We start from the raw sequence: 15826 nt of genomic DNA on the forward strand, positions 1-15826 counted from the left end.
TTTTTGTTGCATCATTCTTTATTCTTTAATTTTATTTCTTTATTGCCATGTTTACCATGTCAGCTGTTTGATGAGTATCTTTAATTAAAAACACATTGATTAACTTAATGTCTTTCTGGGACTTTTTGAATGGTATTTTGGGCACTGAAGCTGGTTAATCTTCTTGTTTGATAATCTTCTTGTTTGATAATCTAAAGCCACCCAGAGGTAAACTCTCTTAAACAAATGTTGTATAATAAGAAGAAAGGTCCAAGGCACAATTCTTGCAAAAAGTTAAAAAGCTTTTATTTTAATGGATTTCTTCAGAACCTGAAGAAGGCTGTTGTTAGGGTTGTTAAGGTTAGGGTTGCTACCCAGCTCTAAAAATAAAATATGAAATACCCATCTTAATTAAGGCTTTTTGACTTTTTGCAAGAAGAGTGCCTTGGGCCTTTATTCTTTTTTGAACTTTTGTGTTCCCTTCCAAAAATCACCTTCATGATTTGTTTGAACTTCTGAGCACTCCGGACCTTTTTTCTACTAAATGTTGTATTATATTAACCCAGTGGTCCTCCATTTGATTAGGATCATCTTTCTACAAACATCAACCCACAGATAGGTTACTGTATATCTTCAAGTTTGAGTTAGTTACATTTTTTATTTATATCTTTTTCATTAATTCAGACAAAAGGTGGGTGAATGCAACTCAAAGTGCCCTTAAATGGCCCAGTTCCTTCCTTCTTAAACATACCACTTAAGAAATCCAAAATTATTGTTTTACTACCTACATTGTTTGAAAATGTCTTGATCTACAAGTAACATTCTTAATTTTTTAGAGATACTTAAAAAAAACACTTGAATTAGTAATACTTTGCTATTCCTATTGAAAAAATAATAAGTCAACAACTGTATGGGGCCTATGCACACCATTAAAACATATTGCGTGCGAGAGGATTTACAAACATGAAAAAACCTTTTACTTTCCATTGTCATACTGAAAGTAAATCTACTTTATTATCTGAGTGGGGCCGGTAGAATGTAAAGTATGTAGCTTGAGCTTAGTGGCTGCTTGGCGCACAAATTGTGCTTTCAGAAAAGTGTAAGTTGGGACACAGTCACAGGGAGAAAAAGAGCAAGACACACATACAGAATAAAAACCACCCATTTTCATTTTATGGAACATCAGTTTATGATTTAAGATCAGTAACCTGCATGTACAGTGAGACCTTTCAGGTTTGAAACAAAGGCCATAATGTTTCCAGATGACAACCTATTAAAAGCACATCAATGATTTTTATGCCCTTTGATCAGAATATGGATAACTTTCACAAAATGGGCACACAATATATTGACTAGAAAAGATCACCTGTCAGGTTACTTCTGTGTGTTGGTGGTCAAGGCCGTGGCTGCAGGTTTAATTCTCATGGTCCTGGCAGATGGCAGGCCTAAAGATTAACCCACTGTGCTCTAATCTCTCCTCATCTTGTAATGCACAGAGCCTGTCTGTGGTCGCAAGCTCCATCAGACATAAATGTAAAACACAATTAGCACACACAATGTTGTTTCAAGCAGAATCAAATGGTGGATATTTAAACACTCAGACGTGTGCCATTTTATATATTCTATATTAAAACCTGCCTCTGAAGATTAAATGTGCAAGTGTCTTTGCAAGGATCACTGCAAAAAATCATACAGATAAAAGCTCACTGCTCATCTGTAGCCATCTTCTTAGTTTCTAATCCTGTGACTTCAATCACAGCAGCACATGCTGACCTCTTTGTTCCTGTTGGGGATGGAGTGACGAGGCTGCCCGTAGGGAAATTTCAGGGAGATGCTCATCACTTGATCTGGATTGTCATCAATAGACAAGGACAAACTATGCCCAAATAATTCAATTCAATTCAATTTATTTTATTATTTAAATAGGCTCTGTGTATCCTGAAATAAAAGTATCATTATAGATCAGCCACTGAGACGAATGTACAATGTCTCAAATCATGTTGTTCCCTTGACCAGATTGGCCACAGTCATTGTCCTACTCCAAAAAGGAAATCACCATTAAAAGGTTTACGATCCACATGAAAACAACCAAAATTCAAGGTATGGAGAGCAGCAAAGCATGAAACATAGTAGATACTAATGTGTTTCCTTCTTTCCTACATCATAAGACAACTATATAAAAGTGCAGAGGTCATCTTTCTCTTGGACAAAAACATATCAAGGAAGTCCTGCCACAACATCAACAACCAGCTCAACGTCATCAAGCATGCAGCTCAACATCTCAGGTCTCAACACCAGTCTGCTGATTGTTCTTAGAATTTAATCCAAACTTGGTGAACCTGCTTTTAGCTACATGTGCTATAAATACATGGGACAAAATTCTAGGAGATCTCAGACTTTCTTAAACATGGATTTGATTTATACACTCTGCAAGCTGCACTCTAAATGTGATTATTTCACTTATTCAGTTGTTTTAATTGTAATACTTTTTTGTTTATAATTTGTTTTAGTTTGCTTTTGTTTTATTATTCCACCCCCTTTTTATTGTTTATCTCAGTGACTGACGTACAGAACTTTTCATTAACCTGTGTGAATGAATTGTGCATTCTAAATATAAATAATCCTTGTCTTGTCTGTAAGAGTTCTCAGTCATCCAGGTCATAGTTAACCCGGGAAGGGTAAAACATTCTTCAGAGCACCTTTAACCAACTCCAGTTGCCCTTGAGTTTAACTTTCCTCGCCTTTTGTGCAAGAAAAAAAAAAGTATGCCCTATGCCTCGGGTGGTGTGTGACATAAAAAAATCTAATTCAGGCACTCAAGTGGATGGTTATAGATAGAAAGAAATCAAGCAAGTAAGCAAGCAATGTGACTTGAATTAAACAAATTTTTTACCATATTTGATCAATTATTTTAATATAATAAAATAATAGCTGAAACATTTAATTGTGTTTTATCTCCAAATGACATGGAATTGTTATATGAGAAACTGTTTCCCTTAGTAACATTTGGGTTTGCTGTTGTGTGGTTATGTGGTTGAAGTTTAGAGCACGTTTTTGGCCATTAATCAAGAAGCGATGTTGACAGAGTTGAGAGAGCTGCAAGTAGAATTAGTTTGGCTCCAGTCCTGTTCATGTGTTTGAAACTTCAGGGCCTGTACAAATGTCAATCATCACTATGACATCAAGAACATTTTGGATTACCAGAATCCCAAATATAACCTACCAAAAATACACCCATCTTATATATGAAAAGCATCATTATATCAATCATTTATCAATCATATAAGTTATCAGTTAAATATTTGCTTTTGGAGTGGTAAAAATGTTTACTGATTTACCAGGTCAAAACTAGAAAGCGAAATTCGAAATTTGAAGTCTACGGTGCTTGTGTCACTACAGGATCATTCTGTCTGCTAGAGCACCTGCTGTCAAGATACCCTATTCAGCTTTACCATTTTGGATTATTATTGATAATCTCTAGTGCAGTTTGCCAAGGGCAGAGGTTCTCTTTTAGTCCTGGTCCACTCTAAAACTAGGTCACTCCTTTAATCTCTCCATGTAGAGTATAGTGTAGGTTAACAGCCTTTTCATTTGATAAACCTCAGAGAGTGCTTGCAGAGTAAATACAGAGTCATGAGTCATGCAAAATTCAAAAAAATAATTACACACATCATGGATTGAAAAGACTACTAGCAGCTATCTATTGAGGTGGTAAGATCATTTATGAACTATTTAACTAAACCTTGAGGCCTTGGTTATCACCTCAGCAACATGCATGATACACTTTAAAGCAAAAACAAATATGTGCAACAGTAAAATAAGTGAAAACACATAAAACATTAATACAATTAAAATAAATAAAAGTGAAGTTGAAATGTGTGCATGAAACCAAATCTAAGAAGGGATTTTGTAGTTCATAAAACTTTACAAACTGAAATCCCTCCAAAAAATGTGTTTAAAAATATGATTCATGCAATGCAATTGTAAAAATAAGGTACATGGAATATTTTTTATAGGTGAATTTGACATGATGCAGATATAGATCATGTTGGCCTTTGGTGCTAAAACTAAGCCTGTACTCTCATGCATTCGCTCTCTGATAAGATGCCCCAGTGCTCTACATTCTTTTACACTGCTGCCCCCAAGTGGTGAAACACTGCTGGTGGACAATAAATCCAATCAAAAACATTCCCTCTTTATTTTTTACTTTGTGCAGTATGTTTGAAAATATTTAGAAATGTAAATTATATATTATATATTTATCTAGAATTGTGGATAGGGTGAAGCAGTGATACTGAAGCAGCAACATGGAACTCAGCCATCAATTGTTTTATTGTTTTACACCTTTTGCGTGAAATTCAGTGAAAAGGACCTTAAAGGACTACCGTATATACAGTACATTATAAAAACATTGGACAAATCAGATAACTTCAAGGTTCTTAAAAATCAGCATGTTTTGGGAATAGTTGTGTCAACGTGAAGCAGATCATAATATGATAATATATATATATATATATATATATATATATATATATATATAATAGTACTGTAATGTGGAAGGTAATGGAGGCGATGATATAAAATGGTTGCGTTTTATTATTATTATTTATTATTATTATATTATTTATATTATTTATTACTCAGGGCATCGCTGTACTCAGGGCCCACTTGGCCACCTTGTTAGCATACCTTACAGTCTTTTATATTTAGGCCTGCATATTGTTTACTGTCATATTTTTAATTATGTGTTTTTTGTCTGCTTTTATTACCTACACCTGGGCCTGAGTTCTTGTTCCCTTTCATGTATCCTTATCCATATACCAGCAAAACTAGCCTATTAAGATGGACAGAAATTTGTACAGTGCAAGCTAAACTGTGTTGCTCTGTCTATGCTCTGAAGATATATTAGGATATCTGAAGCAGATTAAAACTGTATCTCAGTTGATCTGTCAAATGTGTTTTCATTAAATCCTGCATCACAATGTGTGTTTCATCCTCACTGTCCATCTTAGTCTGCATTTCAAAATATAAAACGTATTTTGCACAGATTACTTTATGTATTGTAAATAACTTTTTCACTTTCCACTTTCGGTCTTAAACAAATGAACAATTTCTTTTATCAAATTTGGACTTGTGGATTTGAAACTGTCAACATGGTAATCACATTTGTCCGTTGGGTTTTCCCTGTGATTTTTCTGATCCATCTGACAGGTTTGCAGCCTCCAGCTGCTCCTCCAGCGTCTCGCTGTCTTCCGGTATCTGGTTGTTTGATCAGCTCTTATCTTGAATTTAGAGATGAACTCATTGCTTGCCAGCGCTCCCTCCTTTTTAGGACACATGGGTTTTGATGTAAGGCGATGTTCTACAAAAATAAATTGCAACAACATGAACAACAAAGTTTGATCTTTGTGATGTTCACTGATACATTTGAGTTTTAGGTCAGGATTGCAAAAGTAGGTTTTATTTCAGGTGCCATTTGTTTGTTAGCTTGTTAGCTGACTATCTCAAAAATGTGTGAACAGTTTTCAATCAAATGTAGTGGGAAATTAGACCATGGTCCATTAAACAAATCCTTAACTTAATGCATATCCAGATCTATTTTAAGGGACAATGCAACATTATAGTTTTGAATTGCAGTTTTCAATACTTTCTCATGAACTACCGCACTTTCTTGAAGGAAAGAATTCTAGCATATGTTTGCCATGACTGTATTTTGATGCATATCTGGATCCAGATGAACATTGGAAAAAAATAATTCAGTAATATTAGTTCATATTTTATTATCTGTACAGTATATATATATATATATATATATATACATATTGTATATGTATATGTATATGTAGTATATATATAGTATGTGTGTGTGCATATTAGATATTAGCTATTTGTATATTCCAGGGGTGGCTGTAATCCAAACATTTCCAATAACAGAGAAGTGTAAAGTCCACAAGTCAAAATGTATTGAAAAAAGATAGATGTAACAAAATATTCTGTTCAATCCATATTTGTTTTCACTATGGTGAAAAACTGTTTGGTCTCCTGCTTGCCGCATACAAGGGGAGGCACGCACCTGTATAACGCAGCACATATATACTGTATATATGCTATACATATTAGTATGTAGACCTATAAAAAGGCTGCTGCACCCCCAAGCTATCAAATCGCAATGAATGAAAAACACAAATACAAATCGAATCGGCACCCATGGTTAAAGAATTGATTCTGGACAAAGCATATATCGACCCAGCCCTACTAATAACAATTCATTACATACTTCAGTCAGGGATATCCACAATCAGTTATGGGGCTTCCGGGGCGTGTCTGCAGCGGTGAAGGCCTGGATAGCGAGCACTGCGCCTGGGGTATTCTATCTGTGTCTTAAGTGACCTTTTTGCTACTACTGCTTAGTTTAAAACATACAGTGGCTTGCATAAGTTTACACACCCTATGTAGCCTTGCTTTATATAAAACGAAGGGAGCTGGACTTTCTGTTTCAGATTTGAAAATGCTTTTTCATGTGATGCAAATAAACCTCTAAATTACAAAATGTTTATCATGTCTCATTAATAAAAAATATTTAATTACATAATAATAATAATAATAATAATAATAATAATGGTGACTTCCACATGTGCGTACGTTTTGAAGGCCTTCATGTTACACTTTTGAACTTTTGTGTGGCGCCGAGCTGCTTTCCGGGGCCGACCTCGTAGGTGTGGGGGAACTTCCTTCCCTGCGTCCTCTCGTAGATCTTGTGCAGAGTTTGCTCCCACTTCACAGGTGACACCAGCTGCTTCACCAGCTGCCTTCGCACGTGGCTCTCATTCATGTAGCGTTTGCCGTCCACGTTGGAGTACACGTTGATCTCGGGGTGACGGACCTGAGCGGGAGAGAAATCTACGTGTTAGGTGACAAGCACTCGAGGTGTGCAACTTTGAAAAGTGGTAGCTGAACAAAAATGGCTATTGGTGAGGTTAGAAAACATTTTGTGAGATGTGGATGAAATGAATTAATACTAGTAATTAAAGCTGTCAGATGAATGTAGTGGAGCAAAAGTACCATTTTCCCTCTGAAATGTCGTGGAGTAGAAGTATAAAGTGGCATGAAAAGAAAAGATTCAAGTCAGTACAAGTACCTCAAATTTGTACTTGCAGTCTTGAGTAAATAGTTATTTTCCACCTCTGCTCAAAGTAGAGTGAGAAATGTTTGCATAGGGCCTTGTGATTATTAAATAAACACTAACCTATCATTGTTTATCCATCCGACTGCCATAATGCATTTATGTCAAACTTCATCTTACTAAATACTAGACAAAAGTTGCAGTAAATGACAGGTGGAGGCTCCTACAGCCTCTGCACATCCCTGCACACCACATACACACTTCATTTAACATGACACCAAAGACTCAACACCACATGAAAGCATTGCGTTGCAACAGGGATAGCCTGTGTGGATCTCTGGTTACTGTGTTTCTTGGCTCTTATTGGGCAAAAATTAAGAGATATTGACATTGATACTATAAAGGAGAAGTGGTTCCAAGCATAGTGAATGTTACAATTCACGGCCAAAACTGAAAGGGATGTTTGGGAAGGTGACATCTTGACAGCAGCAAAAATGTTTAAACTATTCCAGGTAGTAGAATGTGTATAGTACACTTTGTGTGATGCCCATGTAGTGACATGATTGCATAATGAAAGTTGGCTTTTTAAGAAAATGTGCCGAAATGCAAAAATCGGTCTCTTAGAGCACAGGCTTTAAATTATTTAAGCATTACATTTTTGTAATTATTCATTTCAATGTTTTTTTTTTTTTTTTTTTTTTTGCTAAAGATTCTTCACATCTCCATCTACATAATGACATTAAAGCTGCCACTTGACCTTATGGATCTGTTTAAGAAAGTAACAGTTGGAGTTTCATCTGACATGACAAACAATACACTGTAAAACAGCGGACTACAGAACCTTGTTCCCTTGTCGGGTCCCAGGCTTGTAGTCCCGAAATCACATCGGTTTCCGAATTATATTCCTGTGGAATTGTGGGTCTCTGATTAAAGACACACCTCTGATTTTAGGTTTACCCCAGGTCACAGACAAAGTTCATTTATCTTGGTAGTGCTGATTATATTCAAGTTTACAGAGTTTGCATTTCCTTTGTTCTAACCCAGACTTGGCACCAGGAGGGTGGAGACTCAAAGAGACGTTTCTCTTCATATGTTAATAGTTGGTTTTAACCTATTCTATCTGCAAGAAACAGGAAGAGAGGGGGAGATAAATAACCAGCTGTTTTTTCCTTAGTAGTCATTCTAGATTCCATTCCTATTTTCATAACCTGACTGCAGCATACAATTTATTATTTAAAACATAAAACATAAGCATGGTTTTAACTTTTTACAACCTAACAGTAACCACCCTTTGCTTTTTTTGATAGCGCTGCAAACCCTTGGTGTTCTCTCAATGAGCTTCATGAGGTAGTCACATGAAATGGTTTTCACTTCACAGGTGTGCTTTGTCATGGTTAATTAGTGGAATTTTTTCCCTTATTAATAAAAAAAGCAAAGGGTGGCTACTTTGAAGAATCTAAAATATAAGACATGTTTTCAGTTATTTCACACTTTTTTGTTAAGTACATAATTCCATATGTGTTCATTCATAGTTTTGATGCCTTCAGTGAGAATCTACAATGTAAATAGTCATGAAAATAAATAAAAAAACGCATTGAATGAGAAGGTGTGTCCAAACTTTTTTAGCCTATAGTCTTTACTGTAAGATAAATGCATTGTTGTGTTTAATAAAAATATTTTAATAGAGAAAGTATAACATTTCATTTTGTTACATTGTTAAGAAGACCCTAAGTGAACTTCATATCAAATGCCATGTTGGGCTATACACTTCTACTTTGCCATTTTTCAGTCTGGAGAAGTCATGTGATGCAGCCTAACATCACACAGTGTATCATCACCGTAGACATACACACACAAAGATCCCAGTTTTAAATATCTGTACATATTCATGTCTAATGTAAAATGTTAATGTCTTTACATTTTTATTAGAATATACACTGTAAACCCAGATTTTGTTTCTAATTAAACTTACGAGTGATCATTACTTATACTTTTATGTTTTGTAAAAACCTGCTATCACTACTTAACAACATTAGTTGTTTCTACTATTTAGCTTTTTTTCTGTCTAATGTGTTTGAACCTGTGCATAGTGTTAATACATGCTTATTGCTAACACTAGCTACACAAAAAAGTGTCAGCTGAATGTTAAGGTTAGCTTAGTATTAACATTCTGAGGACGGCTCACATACCGGCGAGTTTTCTCGACTGTGTCCTTTATACAGTATAACCGTCATTTTACGCAATAGAAAAGGGATTCAACCGCTGTCGGGTCAAAGGAGTGTAGCAGGCGCTGTGGAGGTGTTTACGTTGTGGACACCGCGAGCTGCTTGCAGTGCATTGATCCACTCGACCCGTCCTTGGCCGCTCTCTTTTTCCGTCTCACTCACTTTCTCACAGACGCTTGTTTATATGCCGGTTTTCTCTGTAACACAGGCGTCGTTTTGGTTATAATGCCTTATTGTATTTAACAGTGACATTGTTGAGCTGAGTCGTTGAGCTAAACGTTTTCTTGTTTTCTATTTTTCCAGATCCTTGTGTTGTGAGGATGCTGTGGAAGTGTAAGTATTGTGAGTTTGTGTGAGAAAATGGTTACCTTTTAAAACATTATCGGTTTAAACACGGAAACTATAGTAGAACTGTCCCATTTCCCTGCTTACTTACACCAACAATGTGTGTGCACATTCAACTCCATTAATGCACTTAAGCTCCACTTAGCAAAGATTCACCAGAAAACCCAGGGTGCACAACTGCGTGAAACTGCCCAAGTAACCTTTCACTGTCAGTCATGTGATTTTTCTGTACCCTGCACAGAAGCAGTCTTTCTCACTTGCGCAGTACACATTTACTCTTGTCCTCTTTAAGGAAAACATTGGTATTTTTTATTTGGGGCATGATGTTTTTTTTTTTATTTAAACATTTAAATCATATACTACTTTGCAGATGGCTTAGCTGCCTTGTATAGTTTGTTTTTGTTCTCTGTATTTTTCAGGTGTCATGGAGTTCAGCAGGATTGTGGGCAAGAACCAAAAGCAGGAATTCTATGAGAGAATCGATCGGCACAGTCCTCGTCGTCTCGAGTTATTTCGATCGAAGAGAGGTAATGTTGGACAGTTGTTGACACATATTTCACAACAGACCAATGTAGGTCCATACACATTATGTACTTGGCATTGTTTTTCACAGGTTTTGTAAAAACATCATATCACAATGCTACTCTATTAGTTGTATAATTCAATCCAAACATTGCTTGGTTTGTTTAAGCTTTCTTATAGATCATTATTTGTTTTTCATTTTAGCTATCTAACTTGTAGTACTGTGTTTAATTCCCAAAAGACTACAGAGCCAACTGTGATCCGGACACAGGTGCTCAGAGGGCTTCCTGTCATCCTACGGGACAACCCCACAAACTTCTTCAAATAAAAGCAGGCTTTGTAAGTAAGCTCTTGCTTTCTTATAATTTTCACCTTTATTTATTTTTCACCATGACACTCTTATATTGATTAAAGTTGTTTTTCAAATGAAAAATCTAATGTAATGATTGTGCTCTTCTGTTATTCTTTATTTAGGAATCGGATGATGATGATTCTTCTCGTGACCTTGATATTGGGATACTTCTCATTGAGCGTGAAGGTGCTGGGATTCATATCTTCCTAGCATCTCAGTCCAGCCTTGTTGAAAATCATCATTGAGGGATAAGTTGTGATGGACAACATTCAAGATCTGCCAAAAGCAATGTTCATTCTGTTTGGACTCACGTATGCACTCCATCTTAACAACCCCAAGACTATGAAGCTCACATTTCAGGTCATCCAACAGGTATTGCTCTTGTTAGGCCACATTGACCTAAAGCCGAAGCTACAGACTTTGAACTTTTGTTTATGGATTTACCACTTTAATCTCAGGGGACATCCATGTTTTTTTCTTGAAAATTTGTGACACATTCAACACCCACACAAGAACAACACCCACACAGACAACACCCACACCCACAACACACACATACAACACCCACACACAAACAACAGACACAGACACCCACACACAAACGACACACACGGAAAACACACGGAAAACACAGACAACACCCACACAAACAGACAACACCCACACACAGCACACATGGACAACACCCACACGGACAACACACACGGACAACACCACACACACAAGACACACACAACACCCACACACATAATTGTTTCATGATTTGAAATTACTTTTTTCAGATTAATCATTTTAGGTTAGACATGTTGATGTTGACCTGTTTTGCCATTTTCTTAAAAATAAAATGCATTGAAGCATTTAGAGGTGTTTCTTTTTTCCATCCAATTTATTTGAAACAATGTTTTATACCATATTTTAAAAAAAATCAAAAGCTAATTAAATTAGAGGAAAATATAATGATTGCAATAAATGATGAGTAGCAATAACAAGTCGTAATAGCTAGTTTTATCTAATGATTTGAGTGAACACTACTAATAAATATAAATGCTAAACTTAAGGTTCCATGTTAATACAACTTAAAATGTTTAGTTTTAGCTTGTGTAAAAACATAAGGTTCCATGTTAATACAACTTAAAATGTTTAGTTTTAGCTTGTGTAAAAACATAAGGTTCCATGTTAATACAACTTAAAATGTTTAGTTTTAGCTTGTGTAAAAACGTAAGGTTCTATGTTAATACAATTTAAAATGTTTAGTTTTAGCTTGTGTAAAAATGTAAAGTTCTATGTTAATACAATTTAAAATGTTTAGTTTTAGCTTGTGTAAAAACGTAAGGTTCCATGTTAATACAACTCAACATGTTTAGTTTTAGCTTGTGTAAAAACTAAAGTGGGATAGGGCAACGGGTTTCCACGCGATTTGCGAGTAAAGTCAACTAATTCGGGTTTACAGTGTACTTTTAGTTTCATATTGCTTAGTAACCATACAAATAGATCTATAAAATGATATAAACCCATCCTAATATTGTGTTAATGTACTGCACATATAACTGTTTATTGTGTTTTGTCTGATCCTTTGGCAACATTGTTATTGAAACATTCATGCCAATGAAGTCCCTTGAATTGAATTGATAAGGAACATGTTCTATATGATCTATGGTCATCACATTCTGGAACTTGTCATGCAGTCACAGTGTGACACATTCTAAACCTTTGATGGCATTCCATGGTTTGGTTTAGAATACAACCATGGGTTCTTACAGGCAGTTAACAGTCTGATCTCGTGAACGACGCATCTATTTGTGACAGAATTCAAAACGTCCGTACAACAACGACAGAGCAATACTACTCTACACTGCAATACTCCACTATCGCAACAAATACTTTTGTTCAACGATCATGGCAACAATGCCGGCGACAGTGGTCTGCCCAACTCCCAGCGTACAGCTCGAGGATCTGAAAAAAGACCAACTGGAAACTCAAGAACGAATCACTCAGCTGGTCTCCGAAAATGCTGGCCTGGAAGAAGAGAAAATGAGAATCCTGACGGCTCTACGTTCAGAGAGAACCATAAGGAAAAACGCCCAAAAGGAGAGTAAAATCAAGGAGAAGGAGAAAAATGAAGAGATTCGCTATCTCAGAGAAAGTTTGAAGGCAGTCAAACTTCACTGGAGTGGTGAGTTCAACCGGGTCGTCGGGCTCTTGAAACAGGAGCAAAAGAGGAACAGAGAGACCCAGGAGAAGAAGATTAATGATATATTATCAAACATACCAAACCAGAATTTGATGGACAAGGACGCAAAGCTCCAAACTCTGGCAGAGGACAACAATAGGAAGTTGAGCCATGTCATCCAGGAAAAGGATGATCTGATCTCCAAAATAACGGAGGAAAAGACGGCTCTAGAAGTGAAGTATTTGGAGAGCGAAGCCAAGCTCATGGAGAAGGAAAGGCAGATCATCCAGAGGGAGGCAGAGATTGAAACAAAACTCGCCACTCTGGAAGACCAAATGACATGTGAGCTCGCTGCAAAAGAGGAGAGCTTGGAGAAACGGCATAGGCTGGAAAGAGAGAGCAGAGAAATGGAGTGGAACAACAAAGAGAGCCAAATGGAGAATGAAATCAAGCTCTTAACAGAGAAAATCTCTGCTCTTCAGGTACAAAACCACAGCCTCCAGGAGCTTGAAAAGATGAACGGAAGGATGGAGAAGGAGTGGATTACCAAAGAGAGCCAATTGGAGAATGAAATCAAGCTCCTAAAAGCGCAAAACTCTGAACTTCAGGTCAATCTCCTTAGCCTGCAGGAGCTGGCTGAAAAAACGGACAAGGAGAAGGCCAGAATGAAAAAGGAGGAAGACAAGGCCAAGAAGGCGGCAGAAAAGAGGCTGAAAAAGGAGAGGAAAGAGGAGGAGGAGCGAGAGAGTAAACAGAAGGAGGAAAATAGGAAGCAAGAGAAGGAAGAATTGAAAAAACAGAAGAAGGAAAAAGAGGAGCTGGAGAGAAAAGTCAAGAAAGAGAGGAAGGAGCAGGCAAAAAGAGAGAAGGAGGGATTGAAAAGACAGAAGAAAGAAAAGGAGGCAAGAGTGACGGAAGAGGAGCAGAAGGATTAACACCATCAACCTTTCTCTCCACTTCACCTCGACTCCCCTCCCCCCAAAAAAACAAACAAACTGGGTGATCCGGTTACCTGCCACATTTCAAAGACTTGCAGGTTAAAATTGTGTTGGTGTACTCCGGGTGATCCGGTTACCTGCCACATTTCAAAGACTTGCAGGTTAAAATTGTGTTGGTGTACTCCGGGTGATCCGGTTACCTGCCACATTTCAAAGACTTGCAGGTTGAAATTGTTTTGGTGTACTCCGGGTGATCCGGTTATCTGCCACATTTCAAAGACTTGCAAGTTAAAATTTAAAAATAGTGTTGGTGTACTCCGGGTGATCCGGTTTCAGTGCCACACTTCAATTATTAAAATATTTTTTTTTTTTTATGAATCTCATATCTGTGCATTTGTCTTTTTAAATGGGTTCAATAAAAACACACATCTGTGAAAACCTGACCGCAATGTTTCACATATTTACCTTTTTGATTGAACTGAAGATGATCTTTCATTTTCACCTTAAAAAGGACAATTCCAGCGCAAAATGAACCTAGGGGTTAATAACATATGTGTACCCAGTCGACCCTTCTCTGCTAATCAAATGTGTATTTATCTTGAAACAAGCTAGTGCGAAACCAGCGATTAGCTGCTAACGTTACCTTTCGGGGCAGAGGGTAAATCGCTATTTTATACCACTAACAAGGCTCAAAATAGCACCACACTTTAAAGGTAGCATAATGAGGGTCCCTACATGTAAACCTTTGAGAACTTTGTAAGTGTACAGACAGTTTATTAAAAAGACAGATTATAAAGACAATAGCGTTCATGTTTACATGCGGGTGGCATCTTCTGAAAACAGTCATGACCAGTCGACTCACGAACGCTGTGTTTGAGCTATGTTACTGGTAACTGGTTGCATGGTGTTCGTCGTTTGACTGATCGTGACTTCGAGATGGTAGCGTTAGCAGCTAATCACTGGTTCGCGCTAGCTTGTTTCAAGCTAAATACACATTTGATTAGCATGAAAACATGTCCCAGAGAATGGTCGACTGGGTACACATATGTTATTAGGTTCATTTTGCGCCAGAATTGTCCTTTAACACAATATGAAGTGATTCTGGAGTCTAAGGGCACATTCACACCTTTTGATGTTTTTTAACAGTCACTGGTTCACACCTTTAATTCTGTAGACTCTGTGTGATTCGGGGTTGCAGTTGTAACATTGTTGCATTTATCACATGTTCATTTAGCCAGCGGCTAGAGCGGCAAAAGCCAACGATTTTTAGCTTACTATCAAACTACAAAGAAACTGGTTTAGAGCAAGTTGTTGGGCAGTTTAAATGGGTGGTTTTAACATCACATCTGTCTTATAGGTTTTGTAAATTAGCACTCTTTTACAGATTGTTAATGCTTCCCAAAGTGGGTGTTTTAAGGGCAGGCCATGGGTGCCACAAGAATGGTTCATTTTACATTTTTTACAGTACACTTTTAACATTCTTTCACTATATATAAAAAAACAAGGCAACATTCACATTTATATTACATTTCCAAACATATAAAATTGGAAGAAATAAGGAAAAAAACATGGAAATCATTAAATTACCACAACACATAACACCATGAAGAAAGTTTGACTGACCTCCACCTGTCTGTCTGTACTTTTTTACATAAATATTTGTTTCTACTACTATGGGCTAACAATTAACATAGAAACAATCTGACATACATTTAAATGCCCTCTGTAAATAGACAGTATTAAATGCTGGCGCTGGTAGGGGCAGTAAATAACAACTTGACCTACTTTCATTTAACTACAGTGCCGTAAAGTCTAGACTCAATCAGATGTCCGTGATCTGCTTAACGACAAGAAAGTGGAACGTTTGCCTTATGTGATGAGATCAATAAACATTGTATTATCTTATCACAATGAGTCCTAAATTAACAGGGTAGCCTATTGTCTGTTAAACTTGACAACATTTGTGTTGTGACATTCCCAATATGCAATTAAATGTGATTTAAATGACTAAAACAGTGTACAAAGTGGCATGGACTCTATATTCTGGGAGCACTTCCTAAAACAAGGGGGGTCTTTATACATAATTGCAGGGTGTTTTGGATCACGTGATTTCGTCTACAGGATGTCCCACGCGAGGAGAGCAGTGACGTGATGCGTGGCTACAGTCCGCTC

General features: G+C 36.9%; 1 protein-coding gene across 1 annotated transcript; it reads right to left on the reverse strand.

Moving 5' to 3' along the window:
- Positions 1-5254: 5254 nt before the first annotated feature.
- On the reverse strand, positions 5255-9452 carry LOC114572447 (malonyl-CoA-acyl carrier protein transacylase, mitochondrial-like). The gene is made up of 3 exons (XM_028604082.1): positions 9292-9452; positions 6622-6862; positions 5255-5341 (listed from the first exon to the last, which is right to left on the reverse strand). Exons 1-2 carry the CDS (start codon positions 9334-9336, stop codon positions 6635-6637), a joined length of 273 nt encoding a protein of 90 aa, XP_028459883.1. The 5' UTR covers positions 9337-9452; the 3' UTR covers positions 5255-5341; positions 6622-6634.
- Positions 9453-15826: the final 6374 nt, after the last annotated feature.

Source organism: Perca flavescens, chromosome 17 (genome assembly GCF_004354835.1).
Source record: "Perca flavescens isolate YP-PL-M2 chromosome 17, PFLA_1.0, whole genome shotgun sequence".
NCBI classification, from domain to species: Eukaryota; Metazoa; Chordata; class Actinopteri; order Perciformes; family Percidae; genus Perca; species Perca flavescens.